General features: G+C 47.5%; 1 protein-coding gene across 3 annotated transcripts in view; it reads left to right on the forward strand.

The window, feature by feature from the left end:
* The window catches only part of MAP4K5 (mitogen-activated protein kinase kinase kinase kinase 5), a 126083-nt gene that overhangs the window by 60260 nt on the left and 47769 nt on the right, over positions 1 to 18054 (forward strand). For all 3 annotated transcript variants that reach the window (XM_053271469.1, XM_053271478.1, XM_053271461.1), the window contains exons 4-13: positions 332 to 422; positions 2143 to 2207; positions 6284 to 6339; positions 7759 to 7806; positions 7904 to 7946; positions 12123 to 12195; positions 13856 to 13987; positions 14123 to 14185; positions 14934 to 15015; positions 16329 to 16445. In XM_053271469.1, coding sequence (XP_053127444.1) covers positions 332 to 422; positions 2143 to 2207; positions 6284 to 6339; positions 7759 to 7806; positions 7904 to 7946; positions 12123 to 12195; positions 13856 to 13987; positions 14123 to 14185; positions 14934 to 15015; positions 16329 to 16445 — 770 coding nt within the window. The remainder of the gene's footprint in view (positions 1 to 331; positions 423 to 2142; positions 2208 to 6283; positions 6340 to 7758; positions 7807 to 7903; positions 7947 to 12122; positions 12196 to 13855; positions 13988 to 14122; positions 14186 to 14933; positions 15016 to 16328; positions 16446 to 18054) is intronic.

An 18054-nucleotide genomic window follows, 5' to 3' on the forward strand; every position in this document is an offset into this window, starting at 1 on the left:
TATTATTATTATTATCATTATTATTATTATTACCTGCAATCCATTATAAGGTACTACTGTGAGGGTCATTTTTTGATCTAAAGGTGAATGTAAATTCTCTAAATGAAATAAATGACAAAGAGATGGCCAGCCCCACTGTAAAAGAGGCAGACCCCTTTTCACCCACCCACACACCCCTCTTCTGAGATTATGCCCACTTTGGTGCATGGCCTCCATCACCCCACTCCTAGAACTACTTTCCTCACATGCAAAGTTATGCAGATTTAATCAGTTAATTGCACTTTTAATGGAGGGGTTGCCCTAATGCTGTTTAATAACCTTTTCTTTTTAGGTGATGACTTTTCCTTGATACAGCAAGAGATCTACATGGTTAAGGAATGCAAACACTGTAACATTGTGGCTTACTTTGGAAGCTATCTCAGGTACGGCCCATGGCTTTCTCTTTTATGTAAATTACTTTCCCTGCCAACTTCCTCAAGGCACTTCAGGCTTTGGGGAAACGTAGGTGTGCGTTTGAGGTTATCTATCTATCGCAAGTTGCGATCCTTTGGAGTGAAGCTTGAATGCTGGCATGAAAAGGATTTTCTGGGTTGTGATGTGTTGGCAGTCAAGGATTTTTCTCTCTCTCACTAAACTTTGAGGCAGCATATTTTCCATTCGTCTGGAATTCTGCATTTTATTGGCTGGATCTCTGGGAATATATCTCATCCCGCCTTGGGTTTGATCTCTTGTCCCGTGCACGCGTCTTCAGGAGACCTGATCTTCCGAGCTCTTGGAAGAGGGCTGCATTTTCCCAGGCACTCTAGAAGTGTCCGTACAATTGATACGAAACCAGGAAGTGCCCCAAGGGAAACCAAGGGTCTGGTGTGCTTATCTGATTTGATTGATTGATAAATTTTTATACCGCCTTTCATTAAAATAATCTCAAGGCAGTTAAAAAAAACACGATGATAGTGAAGGTTTGCAAGGGTGGGTCTTGACTCTTGAGCTTGCTGCAGAACATGACCTCGGGATAGCTAGCTAGGTGATCAGTTTCTGTCCTTGGGTCCCCCCTCTCTGTAAAATGGGGATAATGGAGATCAAGTGTGGCTTGATGATCATCTCAGAGAGTCTGCGAGTCCTAGAGCATGGCCTTAAGGACACACAATGCAGCCACCTTGCTGAAGCTAAGCAGGTCTTGGTGTGGTCAGTGCCTGGGTGGGAGACCCACGGATGCCACCTTTTGTGGGTGGGGCCATGGCTCATTGACAGAGACCTGCTCTGCATGCAGAAGGCCCCGGGTTCAATCCCTGGCAGCTCCAGGTAGGGCTGAGAAAGGCTCCTGCCTGCAACCTTGGAGAGCCAATGCCAGGCCAGAGTAGACAGTACAGAGTTAGATGGACCGATGGTCAGACTCCGTATAAGGAACATAGCAACATAAGGCAGCTTCCTATGTTACAGTAAGCCCCTTCACACGCGCATCTAAACCTGGGTTATTTGCCTCTAACCTAGGGGTGCATGTTCATTTGAACCAGGGCAAAAACCCCAAGCCCTGGTAGTCCTAATCTGGGTAAACCTGCTTCTTGCCCTCAGTCTTAACACGGGTTATTACAGAGGAGGGGCCCCAGTACCTAGAGTTGTTGCTTGGGTGTCTGCTTTGTTTGCAGGTCCTGGTGACCAGCTGCCAAGTTTGTTAGAGAGTGCTGTGGCTGCAGGGGCTGTGACCTGTGAATGTGCCGCTCTGCACAGCCAACTCTTTGGTCAAAATGGCTTGAATGGGGCTTGTCCCACCTCCTCCCCCCTTGTGGACACTCAGAACAGCTGTGATGTAATGAGGCTTTCCCTGCTGCTGGCAGCACAGTGCATTGTGGGAGGTCTCTCCCAATCCTCGGAAGAACTTCCCTCCTTCCAGATCTCAGTGGCCATGATAGTCTGGGTGGTGAGTAGGGAGAGCCCAGCGGAGGCTCTGGCCGTATGTTGGCATCAGGGTTAGGACTCTTCCCTACCTCAAACCACCTCCAGGTGATTGTGTAAAAAGCCTCTATGACTAAGGAAGATATTTTTGCTCCTGCTCCTTAGGGGTAGGAGGGGCTACAATGTTTGATTACTTGGGTCTCTTGTAAACACTGATATAGTTCTGATAACTTCTGCTTCTTTTCTTAGCCGTGAAAAGCTCTGGATTTGTATGGAGTACTGCGGAGGAGGATCCCTTCAAGATATTTATCACGGTACTGGAAAGTTACCAGTTTATTTGTTTACCCTTTTTTTGAAGTATAGCTAACTTGGTTGTGCTCTCTACTGGGAAGTCCCCCTGTGCAAGCCCTGTTGAAATGGATAAGAAAGCCTTGGGGCTTCCAGGTTAGACTACTGTAATGTTGTCTCAGTGGGGCTGCTCTTGATGACTGTCTTGAAACTGCAGTTAGTTTGAAACGTTGCTGCCTGTCTCTTGGCTGGAATAAGCTGACAAGAACACAGGCCTCTTTTGACAACAACTGGGCTACTAGTAACATTTCCACATACCCAAGCTGCTGGTTTTGACCTATGAAACCTTTAATAGCATGCGTTCAGAGACTCCCTGGGAACATTTTCTCCCATACCTTCCACCCACCCTCTTCGATATCTGTTTGGGAGGCCCTATGCTGCTTTTGTGGGTGGCAGACTAGCACCCATGTAGGGACAGGGTCTTCTCAGTAGTTGTTAGGAACGTACGAAGCTGCCATATACTGAGTCAGAGCATTGGTCCAGCTAGCTCAGTATTGTCTATACAGTCTGGCAGAGGCTTCTCCCAGGTTGCAGGCAGGAATCTCTCTCAGCCCTATCTTGGAGATGCTGCCAGGGAGGGAACTTGGCACCTTCTGCTCTTCCCAGTGCGGCTTCATCCCCTGAGGGGAGTATCTTACAGTGCTCACACATCAAGTCTCCCATTCATAAGCAACCAGAGCAGACCCTGCTTAGCTAAGGGGACAAGTCATGCTTGCTACCACAAGACCAGCTCTCCTCTTGTCCCAGTCCCATGAAATGCTCTCCTCAGAAGATGCACCTGACCCCATCCTTGGTACCTTATGGAAGCAAGCAAAAGCAAGGAAATCTCACACATTGGTTGGTGATTTTCTCTTTTGAGGCTGTTGGGAAACATTGTGGCCCAGTTCAGAGGTAACACTACCATCATGGTTTAGCACATGGACAAGCTTAAGGGAACTGTGGTGTGTTAACTTACTAGAGTTGAAACAAACCAAGGTATCAAACAGTGGTTTGAGATGCTGGTGTGTTCCAGCTGTAGTAGGTGGACACAAACTCTTTACTTAGTTTGCACCTAATGGATCACTGTGGTTGGTTCTTAAGAGAAAGCTCTTGCAGTTGCCTAGGCTGTGTCGTCACATCAAAAAGGTTGCAACTGAGGAGAGGTCCTGAGGCTGGGACGTTATCGGGCCTGGGGAGCTGGGGTTGGTCCTCGGGGGTCAGCTGGCCTGAAGCCCAGGTAGGCTTCTGCTGGGTCATGTCTCTGAAGCAAAGAGCTCAGCCAGCCAGGTTTGTCTGGAAACAGAGCACTGGCTGTGCGGGGGGGGGGGGGGGAGGTTCTGGAGCCTGACTGCCGGGCCCCTGGTTTGAGCCCCTCAGTGCCTCCCAAGTTGTTCGTTTCCTTATAGCATAAGTAACTCCCTCTTGCTTTCCAGGTCAGCTGACACTGTTTAGTGATAATAAATAAAACTGTATAAAGCATACAATGAAACAGGTAATGTGCAGGGATGTAGGGAAGTTGGAGGCGGTCCTGGGGCGAGATGTAAGGATGGATGGGGTCTCACCCACCCCCCACTCCCCGCCTGCCTTTCCTCTTCTTTGCGGCCTGCCCACCCAGCCGTTCACCTTTGCCACCACTGCTGTTGCCACTGCTGCCTGACCTGTGACCTTCACTACAGCCACACCGGCGCGGCCTGATGATGTCATCAAGCTGGCGCAACTTCAGATGCCGGTGAGAACAGGCCTTTCACAATGGGGGGAAGTAAGAAGTGGGGTCCCCCAGGGACCTGCACTGGGACCAGTGCTCTTTAATTTGATCATAAATGATCTAGAAGTTGGGGTAAGCAGCAAGGTGGCCAAATTTGCAGATGATACCAAAGTCTTCCGGGTAGTGAAATCCAAAACGGATTGTGAGCAGCTCCAAAAGGATGTCTCCAAACTAGTTGAGTGGACAACAAAAAGGCAAATGCAGTTCAGTTTAAGCAAATGTAAAGTGATGAATGTTGGGGGCCAAACCCACCCACCCCCAATTTCACATATACCCCAAATGGGATCTCTGAGCTGTCGGTAACTGACCAGGAGAGAGATCTTGGGGTCATGGTTGACAGCTCATTGAAAGTGTAAAAAAAATAAAATTCCATGCTAGGAGTAATTAGGAAGGGGATTGAAAATAAGAATGCTAGTATTATAATGCCCTTATACAAATCATGGTGCAGCCACATTTGGAGTATTGCACACAGTTCTGGTCACCGTATCTTAAGAAGGATATTGTAAAACTGGAAAAGGTGCAGAAGAGGGCAACCAAGATGATCGGGGGCCTGGAGCACCTTCCTTATGAAGCAAGGCTACAGCATTGGGGGCTCTTTAGTTTGGAAAAGAGGCAACTATGGGGAGACATGATAGAGGTGTTTACAATTATTCATGGAGTAGAGAGAGTGGAGTCACCTTAAGGTTGCTGGTTCAAATCCCCGCTGGTACTATATCGGGCAGCAGCAATCTAGGGAGATGCTGAAAGGCATCATCTCATACTGTGCGGGAGGAGGCAATGGTCAACCCTTCCTGTATTCTACCAAAGGCAACCACGGGGCTCTGTAGGCGCCGGGAGTCAAAATTGACTTGACAGCACACTCTACTTTTTGAGAGAGTAGACAGAGGGAATTTTTTCTCCCTCTCTCTCTAGAACCAGTGGTCACCCCATGAAATGGAAGGTTGGGAAATTTAGGACTGACAAGAGGAATTACTTTTCCACACAGCGCATAATTAAACTATGGAATTCTTTGCCATGGGGTGTGGTGATGGCCACCAGCTTGGCTGGCTTTAAAAGGGGGTAAGACAGATTCATGGAGGACACGTTTATCAATGGCCACTAGTCTAGTAAGTGTAGGCCACCTCCAGCCTCAGAGACAAGATGCCTCTAAATACCAGTTGCAGGTGAGGGCATGCCAGTTGCAGGCATGCCCTCAGCTCTTGCCTGTGGGCTTCCCGGAGGCATCTGATGGACCACTATGTGCAACAGGATACTGGACTAGATAGGCCTTGGGCCTGATCCAGCAGGACAGTTCTTATGTGATTTCAACATCTGCTTTGAGACTGGCTTATGTGGTGCTGCTCAGAAGCTCAAAATGGCCATGAAAACTATGGGCCTCTCCCAATTAGTCCTTGGATCTACACATGTTGCTGGTCACATGATGGATTTGGTCTTTTGCTTGGATTGATGGGGATGTTCCAGGGAAGGGGTCTCCTATAGTTTCCCCCATTGGCTTGGATGGACCACTTCCTGGTTAAGGTTGGTCTCACAGTCACCTCTGACCCCTGCAGGGGTGGGGGCCTATTAGAACTGTCTGCCCGAGAAGGCTGTTGGATCCAGTAGGATATGCCCTCCAGGAAAGAGGGCATGCCCTCACCTCTTGCTTGTGGGCTTCTCAGAGGCTTCTCGTGGGCCACTGTGTGAAACAGGATGCTGGACTAGATGGGCTTCCTTGGGCCTGATCCAGCTGGTCTGTTCTTAAGTTCTCCCTTAAAGGGGCCGCCTGTTCTCGCTGGGATCACTTCGTGCCTTGGTGGCATTAGAGAGCCACCAGCAGAGTATCCAGAGGCGCCCGGGTGTGGGAGAGACAGCAGGGCAGCGGCATCCCCAGTGCAGCCATACTCTCTGTTTTCATTGCCGCTACGAACCTGGTGACATGTGGACAGGGGGGCTACGGTTATTCCCCCCCCCTTCCCACCATGAAATCTTCCAGGCAGCTCACAATCCAGAACAAAGCAAGACACCACGCTTGTACTAAGTGAATTTTCTGAGAGGTCTTCAAAGGTAGCCCCATAACGCTTTGTAGTAGTCTACCCTAGAAGTTACCAGATCATGGCAAACTGGTTGGCCACTGTGGGAAGCAGAGCGGGGTCTGAACCAGCAGCGTCTCTCTTAGGACACCTTGCCCCTCTCCGGCCTTCTGGAATCTGCAGATCATCTTTAAGTTGGCTGCACCGTTAATCTTTGGCTTGTGGATGCTTGGCATCAAAGGCCTGCCACAGCAAACCCTGGCATTGATCACTTTGCTTTTGCTTCCAGTGACGGGGCCGCTGTCAGAGTTGCAGATTGCATACGTTTGCAGAGAGACGTTACAGGTAAGAGGCCCCTGGGAGCCCTGGGTTATGGTTGACGTAAGAGAAACGTTCCAGTGGGTAGCAGAAATGTGCAGGCAAGAAGAAGGTCAGTAACAACCTTTGGCTAATGACCTGCTAACTACTAGCTAGCTGGCCAATTCCAAGGCCTTACTTTGTTACTTCTGGATTAATAATGTAATCCATTGTGTCATTTAATCCCATTTACACTGGTTGTTGCAAATCATAATGCTTATAATTTTATATTGCTTTTTGAGAATTCAAAGCCCTTTGCGTGCATTTTTTCAAAAATCCCCAAATCTAGAAGATGGGATGATAAATGAGGACCTGCCATACAAGGCTGTTCTGCCTTGTATGGCAGGTCCTTATTTATCATCCCATCTTCTAAATTTGGGGGCTGAGGCTACCCAGAAAGATCAGGGCTTTGCTGAAACCGGCACCAAGGACCTTGCAGATTGCATGCTTAGGCTCTGCACCATAATCCAAGTCTAAGTTGATTCTGCAGTTTGTGATCTCATGGCAGGGGGATCTCTCAGGCTGCTGGAGAGGGCTCCAGTGTCAGGCCGGGAGGGGGGCGCTCGGGCTGCCCTGGACCTAGCTAGACCACCACCTTTAACCACCACACCTAGGGAGGGCAGGTCCAATCCAGGGGCAGGATCTGGGAGGGCGCAGCCAAAGCCCTTCACAGCCCCAGGGTCCCAAGCCAGTAGGGGGAGGCAGCCAGAGGCCTCCCCCATAGCCAGTTGCTGATCTGTGAGTGGGAAGGTTGACAGTTTGTCAAGGGGAGGTTCTAGCGCACAGTTTGTTCATGAGTGTTTTGGCCCTGGAGTGCCGGGGAGAAGCCATCTCTGCTTTACAGAGAATGAGGTGCAGGAATTCTGGACTCTATCACTTTCAACCGCAGGCAGGAGGTCTTGTTCTCGAATGCTTCTCGTTGTAAAAAGACTCCTTGCGTGGAATGAAGTGCCACACCTTTTAGCATTGTGCTCTCTCTCTCTCTCTCTCTCTCTCTCTCTGATATGGTAGTTCACTACGTATAGGGAACAGTGTCTTTTGCACTGGGGAGCATTTTTTTTTTAATGACTTGCCCATGTCCAGCTCACTTTTACAGCCCAGTGTGGCAGTTGGCAGGAAGGGAAGGAAATCAGCGGGGAGTGCTTGGGGGAAGCCATGTCCTGCGGGTGGGTGGACTGGGGTTGGCATGTGGTGTCGTGTGCTCTGCACACCCACGGGGTGGGAGACGGCATCTCGGCCTGCTGCCTCAGGCACCGGGGAGCTGGAGCTGGGCCTGGAGCCCCGCTGCCTGCAGGCTGGAGCGCCACATTCCAGCAGCCTACCCCTGCACACACCATGGCCAGCTTGGGTCTTGCCTTGGATTGGAGAGGCCATCTTGAGTAATATGGATTTATTTTTATGTTTTAGGGGCTTGCTTATTTGCACATGAAAGGCAAAATGCACAGAGACATTAAGGTAGGTGAATTCCTCACGGAAACTGCTTGTCACTGCAAAAACCATTTCCATAGGCTAAGGTCATGCATATGAGCTTTGGGGATGTTTTCTTTTTTAGGGTGCAAATATCCTGCTGACGGACCATGGAGACATCAAGTTGGGTAAGTTAGCTGGTTCCCCTTCGCTTCCTTGAGAGTGCAAGGAGATGCATCATTTGTGGCTCAGTGGGGCCAGGGTGGAAGCATCTTTGCTGTGTTCAGTGCTGGTGTACCTTTGCCTGCCTCCCTCACCAGGCAGGTGCTACTTGCAGCTAAAGGAGGCAGTGGAAAGCTCCTGTTGGCTGATGCCCAGACAGCTCCCCTTTACAGAGCAGGTTTTTTAAAATTTCTCATAATAATAATAATAATAATAATAATAATAATGAGGAGGAGGTGCAATTCTGGTGGAAATTATGGGACAATCCAATAGATTATAATAAAAAAGCAGGCTGGATGAAAGAGGTCAAAAACTGTAACCAACAAATGCAAGATCTAATAATAACACCAGAATTAATAAGTGAAAGAGCAAAGAAAATTAAAAATTGGACTGCGCCAGGCGACGATGAACTGCATGGCTTCTGGCTTAAACACCTAACAAGCCTTCATAAACAACTATCAAAACAGTTCAATCACATTATGAAAGGCGGAGATATTGAACAATGGCTAACAACTGGGAAAACTCATCTCATTATGAAAGACCCAGCAAAAGTTGCAGTTCCAAGTTATTATAGACCGATAACCTGCCTGCCAACCATGTTCAAATTATTAACTGGAATAATAGCAGATGAAGTGATGCAACACTTATTAACTAACAAACAGCTTCCAGTTGAACAGAAAGGAAATTGCCGGAACACCAGAGGCACAAAAGACCAGCTACTGATTGACAAAATGTTTTTAGAATACTGCAAGAGAAGAAAAACCAATCTAAGTGTTGCATGGATTGACTACAAGAAAGACTTCGATTCATTGCCTCACACATGGATACTAAAATGTTTAGAAACAACTGGTGTCAGCAAAAACATTCAGATATTTATTTAAAAAGCAATGAGCATGTGGAGTACACAGTTAACAATCAATGGCGAGGCACTTGGACAGGTTAGCATTAGAAGAGGCATTTTCCAAGGGGACTCACTATCCCCTCTATTGTTTGTAATCGCCATGACCCCACTTTCACAAATACTAAACAAAACAAGCCTCGGATACCAAACATCTAAAACACCCATTAAATCAACCATCTGCTGTACATGGACGATCTGAAGTTGTATGGAAAGTCCCAGTCAGAAATCGAATCACTGCTAAACACTGTCCGTATATTCAGTAGCGATATAGCAATGGAGTTTGAACTAGACAGGTGTGCTGCATTAATAATGAACAGAGGGAAAATAAGAAAAACAGAAGGAATAGAACTGCCCAATGGAAGCAAGATCAAGAACCTGGAAGAGAAAGAACCTTACAAATACTTGGGCATTCTCCAGGCTGATAACATCGCACACACTGAAGTTAAAAGAAAAATTGGAAGTGAATACATCAGGAGAGTCAGAAAAATCCTCAAGTCCAAACTCAATGGCGGGAACATCATACAAGCCATAAACACCTGGGCTATACCTGTTATTAGATACACTGCAGGAATAATAGACTGGACCCAGGCAGAGTCAGAGACGCTAGATCGTAAGACCAGGAAAATCATGACCATCAATCATGCTCTGCACCCCTGCAGTGATGTAGATAGGCTCTACCTCCCTTGCAGCTCAGGTGGAAGAGGAATGCTGCAAGTCCATCAAACAGTAGAGGAGGAGAAAAGAGGCCTTGAAGAATATATAAGGGACAGTGAAGAAGATGCACTTCAAATGGTCAAGAACGCGAAACTATTCAACACCAATGAAACAAAACAGGCCTACAAGAAAGAACAAGTCAAGAAATGAGCAGAAAAATGGAGAAATAAGCCCCTGCATGGTCAATATTTACACAATATAAGTGGAAAATCAGACATCACCAAGACCTGGCAATGGCTTAAGAATGGCAACTTGAAGAAAGAAACAGAGGGTTTAATACTGGCTGCACAAGAACAGGCACTAAGAACAAATGCAATAAGAGCAAAAGTCGAAAAATCCACAACAAACAGCAAGTGCCGCCTTTGTAAAGAAGCAGATGAAACCGTGGACCACCTGATCAGCTATTGTAAGAAGATCGCACAGACTGACTACAAAGGAAGGCATGACAAGGTAGCAGGGATGATACACTGGAACATCTGCAAAAAAGACAAGCTACCTGTAGCCAAGAATTGGTGGGACCATAAAATTGAAAAAGTTGAAGAAAATGAAGATGAAAAATATTATGGGTCTTCTGACTACAAACAGACAAATATCTGCCACACAATACACCAGATATCACTGTAGTCGAGAAGAAAGAAAAACAAGTCAAAATAACCGACATAGCAATACCAGGGGATAGCAGAATAGAAGAAAAAGAAATAGAAAAAATCACCAAATACAAAGATCTACAAATTGAAACTGAAAGGCTGTGGCAGAAAAAGACCAAAATAATCCCAGTGGTAATTGGCGCCCTGGGTGCAATTCCAAAAGACCTTGAAGAGCACCTCAACACCATAGGGGCCACAGAAATCACCATCAGCCAATTACAAAAAGCAGCTTTACTGGGAACAGCCTATATTCTGCGACGATACCTATAACCATTGACAATAAAATTCTGGCATCCCAGGTCCTTGGGAAGGACTTGATGTCTGGATAAAACAAACCAGTCGATAACACCTGTCTGTGTAAACAAGAAATATTATTATTATTAATAATAATAAATAAGATGAAGGATTAACCTAATATAGTCCTCTGTCTAGTGAGGCAGCTGTCGATCTTGACCCTCCCCTCCCCAAAGAGCATGCATGCTCGCAGGCTCTCCCCCCCCACCCTCTAGATCGTGCTTTTGAGGGGAGGGGCAAGGCGGATGACTTTCCCAGAGTTTGAGCTGGCAGAGTGTTTGTTGTGTCAACTGCAGAGTTGGGGAGTTGCTGGACTCACACAGTGAAGAACCCCCTTGACTTTTATTGAAAAGTTGCTTCTGTCTTCATTCGAGTGAACTCAGTTGTGTGTTTTTCGTTCTTTATATTTTCTGACCGCATCCCCACCCCCCGCCCACCTAGCCATCTGTGTGTGTCCTTCAGAGGGCCCAAGCCATGGCCTGTCTTGGCCAGCATCCTCTAACCCACAGTGTCCCATTACATGCTTCTGGGATCCCCACAAGCAGGAGATGGGCAGAACCCCCCTGTCTTCTGCTCTTCCTCTTCTTTTTCTGTCTTCCTCTCTTTTTCATGATCTCACATCTGCCACAACTGAACCTGGCATCAGGGAGACACTGCTTGTCCCCCACGCCACCCCCAGGCCTCTCCCTGAGGTGGTGCTTTTACCAGATCAAGAGAATACAACAAATATTTTGATGAATATTTGTACACCACTTTTCAATAAAAGTTCCCAGAGCAGTTTACATAGATAGAAATCTGTAAATAAGATGGCTCCCTGTCCCCAAGGAGCTCACAATCTAAAAAACGAAATATAAGCTAGACACCAGCAACAGCCACTGGAGGGATGCTGTGCTGAGGACGGATAGGGCCAGTTACTCCCCCCCCCCCGCTCAATAAAGAGAATCACCCTGTTAAAAAGGTGCCTCTTTGCCCAGTTAAGCAGGGGACATGTGATGTGCTGGCCAATTAGTGGTTTGCTGCTGAGTGCATTTTGGGGACTTTTGTTCTCTGTGAACAGAATGGATGCGCCCTTTGTCAGCGGATGCATTTTCCCTCAAGTGTTTTGAACTCTGGTTGCTGTTGTAAGCTCGCTCTCCCTGCTGCTCCTCCCCTCTCCATCAAACAAATGTCAGTTCTCTGTATGGTGCCGTGGTCTTTGCATGCAGTCTTGTGTTTGGGCCCGAGTGTGACAATCTGTAGATTGAAGCGAAGAGGCATTTATTTTCTTGAAGACCACTTTCCCCACTCCTCTCGCTCCCATCGCTCTCGTTCTGCTGCCTAGATTCCGCCCCACTCATTCACCCACAAAGGCCAGCTTGGACTGGTGCGGGAGGGAATATGCTTGTCCTGGCTGGCCACAGTACCGGGTGATCCATTAAGGGTGTGCTGTTTATGCCTTTCCCCTGCAGGTGTCTTTAATGCCCTTCCGGGGGTGGGGGTCACTGCCCCAGAGCCTAAGAACAGGCGGGTTTCATTTAATTTTCATCGCTTTCCCTGCAAAATTAAAAGCCCGCTTCTAGAAATGTATTCTGTTCTTTCTCCTGCAGCTGACTTCGGCGTAGCAGCAAAAATCACAGCCACCATTGCAAAGAGGAAGTCGTTTATTGGCACCCCTTACTGGTAATAAATTCCTGGGGATTATTCGAGTGAGCGCCTGTGCGGCTGGGCCAGGGCTTCCAGGCTAGGCTGCAAAGACTCTCCAGCAGAAACATCCAGCCAAGGATGCAGTTGGTTGACAGCAGGCCTGAGAGGGGCTCTTGAACCTTGCTCTTTCTCGGTCCGCTCTCCAGCCCACTGGGTCTTGCCTCTTCAGCTGGTGCTCAGTTCCTCCTGCAAAATCCTTCCCTTGGTTCACATAGTTGGCTCAAGGAAGGTGTCTGCTCCTGTCAACAGTGCCACATAGAAGCCGGGAGCTCACTGGTCTTGGCGGGTAGGCAGGTACTGCTGTGACTAGCATTCTTGAGCTCCTCGTTGGCCAGCGACGCTGCTGCTGCTCACAGAGCTATGGCCTTAAGGCTAGTAGAGAACTCCTCTGTGAGCAAAGGGAGCAACATGTGTGAACCGTCTCTTTCACAAGCACCAGTGAAGCCACTGGTAGATGTTGATTGAGCAACACGGACGGAGCAAATGGGCATCTTGTAATGTGTGGCCCCAAAAACCAATGTGTATAGTCCTGTCTCTTATTAAAGTTCTGAGAACCTTCTTGTTTCAAAGTTACCTCTGTGGCCATGAGCAGGGCTGGCTCCAAGTCTCGGGGGGTGGGGCAGGGGGGTGCTTAGCAAACTGTGCTCTGAGGGCCCCCTCCTGCCCAAGTTGTCCCTCCAGCATCACATGAAGAGGATGGGCACAGAGGTAGTCTTGAGGATCAGCACTGGTCCTTCTGAGGGCCCGTGGCCTTTGGCCACGGGCCCTGTCTCTCCCACCCCTGGGCGCCTCTGGATCTGATAAGACATGGCGTCAACCATGCTGAGCCCTGATGTCAGGTCCAACAATGAGGACTAGAAGGTTAGGCTTGAATTGGTAGCTTCCAAAAGGGCCCTTAGTTTTGAAGAAGCTGATTGCCCTGATCTTGTGTAAATGCACACTTATTGAGGACTTGTGATGCCAACAAGTCACAAGTATTGAGGTCTTGTGATTGCAGATTTGCATTTGTATCCCATGTATATCCAGCCTTCTCTCAAGGAATCCTGGAGATTGTTTTGCAGCAAGCGCTCTTCTGTTGGAATTCTCAGTACTTCCACAGAAACATAGTCCCCAAGTATTCCCCTTCAGGGAAGAGGACAGTTCAGTCAAGATAGCATGAATTTAGTACTGGCCTGCACAGCTTGTGACTCACCAAATCAAACACAGCTCATGTGGCTTTCTGGGCGCTGGACCACCTCCTTACAGCCCAGGCAGGCAGCAAAAGCAAGGGGTCCATCAAGCTCCTGGTGGCCACCATATTAACCTGCTTTTGCTGCCTGCCTGGGAATGTAAGCACAGGGAAGTGGTGGTCCAGCACCCACAATATGTAGCTGGAAGGCCGAGTTTCAATGTGGGTAGACCTGCTTAGTTTAATAGGCTAGACAGCAAGAGTTCTTCAACTTCGGCCCCTAATATTATTGGACTACAGCTCCCAGCATCCATTGTGGATGGGCATGATGGGAGTTGAACTCCAACCACATCTTGGGGGCCCAGTTTCAGAACCCCAGGTTGGAGATACTCAGAAAGTATCTGTGGGGTGGGAAGTGTGGCGGGGCTTTTGCTTGTACTGACTGATGCAGATGTTCCCCCCACGAAGGATGGCCCCAGAAGTGGCAGCCGTAGAAAAGAATGGAGGCTACAACCAACTCTGCGACATCTGGGCTGTGGGCATCACTGCCATCGAGCTTGGAGAGCTGCAGCCACCCATGTTCGACCTTCACCCGATGAGGTCTGTGGACGTGGGAGGCTCCCTGCTTCTCCCTTTGCTGTGCATTTGCTTGGGCTGTCGTTACGGGGGCCGGGCAGTTAAGGGGAGAGTTGTGTCCTCTAAACCTGGTGTGTGGGGGGTTTCCTTGTGTTTCAGGGCTCTCTTTCTAATGTCCAAAAGCAACTTCCAACCTCCAAAGCTAAAGGAAAAAACGAAATGGTAAGTCTTTGAAATCATTGTAGTGTCCTAGATAAGAGCTACTCAGCCTCGCCTCTACTGCAGATGTTGGCCTACAACTCCCATAATCCTTGGCTTTTGGCCACTGTGACTGAGGATTATGGGAGCTGTAGTCCAGAAACAGCTGGGGTTGGGGGCAAAGTTGAACAGGTCTGTCCTAGATAAACAACACAGTTTTGTATTGTTCCCAAATGCTCGGCCTGTTGGAAAAGCCCTTTCATGGTTGATCGCAGGTTGTTCTGGTGGGCCACTGTGTGAAACAGGATACTGGACTAGATAGGCCTGATCCAGCAGGAATGTTCTTATGTCCCCTAAAGAAGCCAGACCAAGGGAAGGAAAGAGGCACTTGGGACTCCTTAATACATAGAAAACACGAGCCCTGTTCACACATTATGTTCAGTGCATGTGTACTATCTGTGTACAGTGAGTCCTTGACAGATCTGCAGGCATGGGCAGTTATTTGCATATCTGCATAATGGCTAGATAAGGGCTACTGGTCTTAATGGCTAGATGGTATCTCCACATTCAGAGGTAGTGTGGCTCTGAATTTGAGTTGCTGACCTCTTAGTGAAGTCAGGATACTTTGAGACTTGGCTGTAGCTGAATTGACTGCAGTTTGATGTCTGCCTGTCTGTTTCGTGATTGTTTTCATAATACAGGGCCAGAATATTTTGAATATGTTCACCGTCCCACCAAATACAAAAGTGACACTTTTTTATTTTCTGTAAAGGTCATCAGTATTCCATAATTTTGTAAAAGTAGCACTTACAAAAAATCCAAAGAAGAGGCCAACGGCAGAAAGACTTCTTAGTGTAAGTATTTTTTTCTTTAAAATTTAAATCTTGTCAGTATAAGTGGGATAAATATTTAAGCTTCCAGTGCTCCAACAGGCGCTGCATAACATTTCTTCAATGCTGTAAGACATGAAATGGAATATTGAAGGCATTCAGGCATGGAAAAGTGCTTCTTGTCGATACAAAAAATAGCTTTGTGCTAAAATTGTGCTCAGATAATTGTCTGCCCTGCTAGGCGAATCATATTTCAAGGGTCCAAACGTTGTTGTTTTCAACTGGGAGTCATGGAAAATTAATGATCCCTAAAGTGACTTCTAATACAGCCAGTTAAATGAAGAATTAGGTAACTGCCTGTTCTTTCTTTCTTTGTGCACATGTGCATGCACACACATACACACGCGCGCGCACACACACACACACACACACACACACGGAGTTGGAGATCTGATAAGACATGGTGGAGGAATGGGGGCCCCCGATCCTCCTTCCCACTTCCATGGGCACACAGTAAGGTGTGGCATAAACTCTTTGAACGCAAGTGGAGCTGCTGCCTCATCCTGAGTCACACCCTTGGTCCATTTAGCTCAGTCTTGTCTACACCAGGGGTTCCTAACCTCGGGTCCTCAGATGTTGTTGGACTAAAACCCACATTATTACCTTTCCTCCCAAATTTGCATGGAAGATTAAAGCAATATTTTCCTGCTTTAAATCATTGTTTCTTTGCAACCTTGTTGGTGCCCCTAACTGTAAAATACACTTAAAATTGCCATTGCCGGGTACTGGCAACATTTGACCTACTGCCTCTGTCCTTGGTGCCTGATGGGGTTTGCTCTACTGGGATGCCGTCCATTTTGTTTGGAAGCTGGCTGTCGTGAAGATGAGGGAAATTAGAATTCCTGGCCTCGGGATCAACTGATGCCTTCTTAATGTCCATGTCAATGTAATTTGAATACTAAATCTAATACTGAGAGGGTTAAATCGCGTTCACTTTGAATCTTCCCAGAAGAATTCAAAAGTAGAACATACATACATTCATTGTAATCTTGATAACTAGGAACTGCCTGCCCTTCTCAGATCTCAGTTTAAGTGCCTACTGAAGTAACTGCTCTTCTGAACGTGGCCTGAGTTAGGAGGCATTTAAAGTTGACTCCAAGAGTCTTAGGTGTCATTAATTATGCCATAACAGGAAAATGAGGCTCTTCGAGTCTGTTTATTTTTATTTATTTTTGTGTTTTAAATTTATTTCCTGCTTCTTGCTCTTTGTCTCAAGAACATGTTTTGTTTTCAGTTATTATAGTCCCAAGCCCATTCTGTCCTTTGATATTTTTTAGCATAGCTTTGTTGGGCAGCCTGGGCTTTCTCGATCGCTCGCCGTTGAACTGTTGGACAAAGTCAACAATCCTGATAACCACCCCCATTATAGCGAGGCAGATGATGACGACTTTGAGGTGAGTCCCGCCTCTTCAGCCTAGTTTTAACTGAAGCAGTGAGTCTGTCTCGATCGTACCACTTTAGACTCCAGGCATAGGTTGAACATTTGTGTGAGGACTGGGCCTCAAATGCATGTGCGTGCCTGGATTCTTTCTTGCCAACAAACTGATTTAATATCTCAGTCAGGGTGCCATCAGCTCGCCTACTGGCTATGCAGGGAGGGGCCTTCTCTGTTGCTGCCCCAAGACTCTGGAATGCGCTCCCTAATTAAATAAGAGCCTCCCCATCTTTTTTAAAAAGTCTCTAAAGAAACATTTATTCACCCAAACCTTTTAACCTGGCTTGTGGTTTTAAATTGATTTAAGGTTTTCATTTTAATTTGTGTTATGTTGTTGTAAACCGCCCAGAGGCAGAAATTTGAGGCGATCTACAAATTTGATAGATAGATAATAAATAATACTACAGTTCTTCAATCTGGTCTCCGTCTTTTACACCAATGGGCGATGCGCCTGCACAGAGACCTCATTGGAACCTAGCAAGCTCAATTCTTCTGATTTAGGCGGGAACCCCACCCCTGGCCACTATATGTGGCTGCACCACTCCACATCCCCTCAGTCTTTGTCATCTGCGCTTCAGTAGATGTCATGGAATCTTCAGCTCAGCAACAAGTAGGACTAGTCCTTGTATCCTCTTGTTGTTTTTCTCCTGTTTCTCCTGTAACTCTCTTATTGTTTCTTTATCTCGTGCAGTACTGTTTTTTCCTGGTGTTTTTATTTTTTAACACCCTCCCCCCCCGCAAGCCCCATATCTCCCATATCTTGGTGGCTGGCCAGCCTGCAGTGTCCTATGCCGGGCACGAAGAATTTTAAGAAATGTGTTCGCTGTGGATCTATGATCCCTTCCCCCAATACTCATACTGAGTGTCTTCTCTGCCTGGGGGAATCCCACATTGTCGAGACCTGTATTTATTGCCAAAGGTTTACGAAACTGGATCGAAAAAGTAGGGCTTCTCACTTGCATGCTGCCCTTTGGGATTTGGTCCTCTGATCGTCGGAGGCCTTATTGTTGAAGCAATAGTTCAAAATTGCTTCTTCAATGCAGTTTGAGCAATAGGACTCTGCTCCTACAGAGCAAGAACTCCCAGCTTTGGTACTGGTGGCACCCATTTCAGACCTCTTGGTGGTCTCGGCCCCGTCGATGCCGTTAGACAGCTTGCCTAAGTGTCCTATATCTACGGTACTGGACAACACCCCCCCCCCCGCCGGTCTCTTTGGTACCGATGAAGAAGATGGAGGAGGAGGAGGAGGTGGTGGTGGTGGTGGTTCCTCATCTGCAAGTGGGTTAACAACTTCTTATAGAAGAAGCTCCCACCAGTTCCTTCTTCGGAGGCCCCACTTGTTGTGAAACTGCAGTTGGCTTCGCGGTATGGCGCAACAGTCGTGGACCAAGTGTCGCAAGGTCCCCTGGCCGTGGTACCAGCTCCTCTAATACTGAGTTTTTTGGACCCTCGCTGGCCTAGTTCCTACTTCCGTGTCTCCTAGCTGGACGCCTGACAGTATCCCTGCAGGTCGGGAACTGTCAATAGCAACTGAAGAGCGAGAATACGCTATGTTAGAAGACGAACCC

The sequence above is a fragment of the Hemicordylus capensis genome, chromosome 1 (assembly GCF_027244095.1).
Source record: "Hemicordylus capensis ecotype Gifberg chromosome 1, rHemCap1.1.pri, whole genome shotgun sequence".
Taxonomy (NCBI): Eukaryota; Metazoa; Chordata; class Lepidosauria; order Squamata; family Cordylidae; genus Hemicordylus; species Hemicordylus capensis.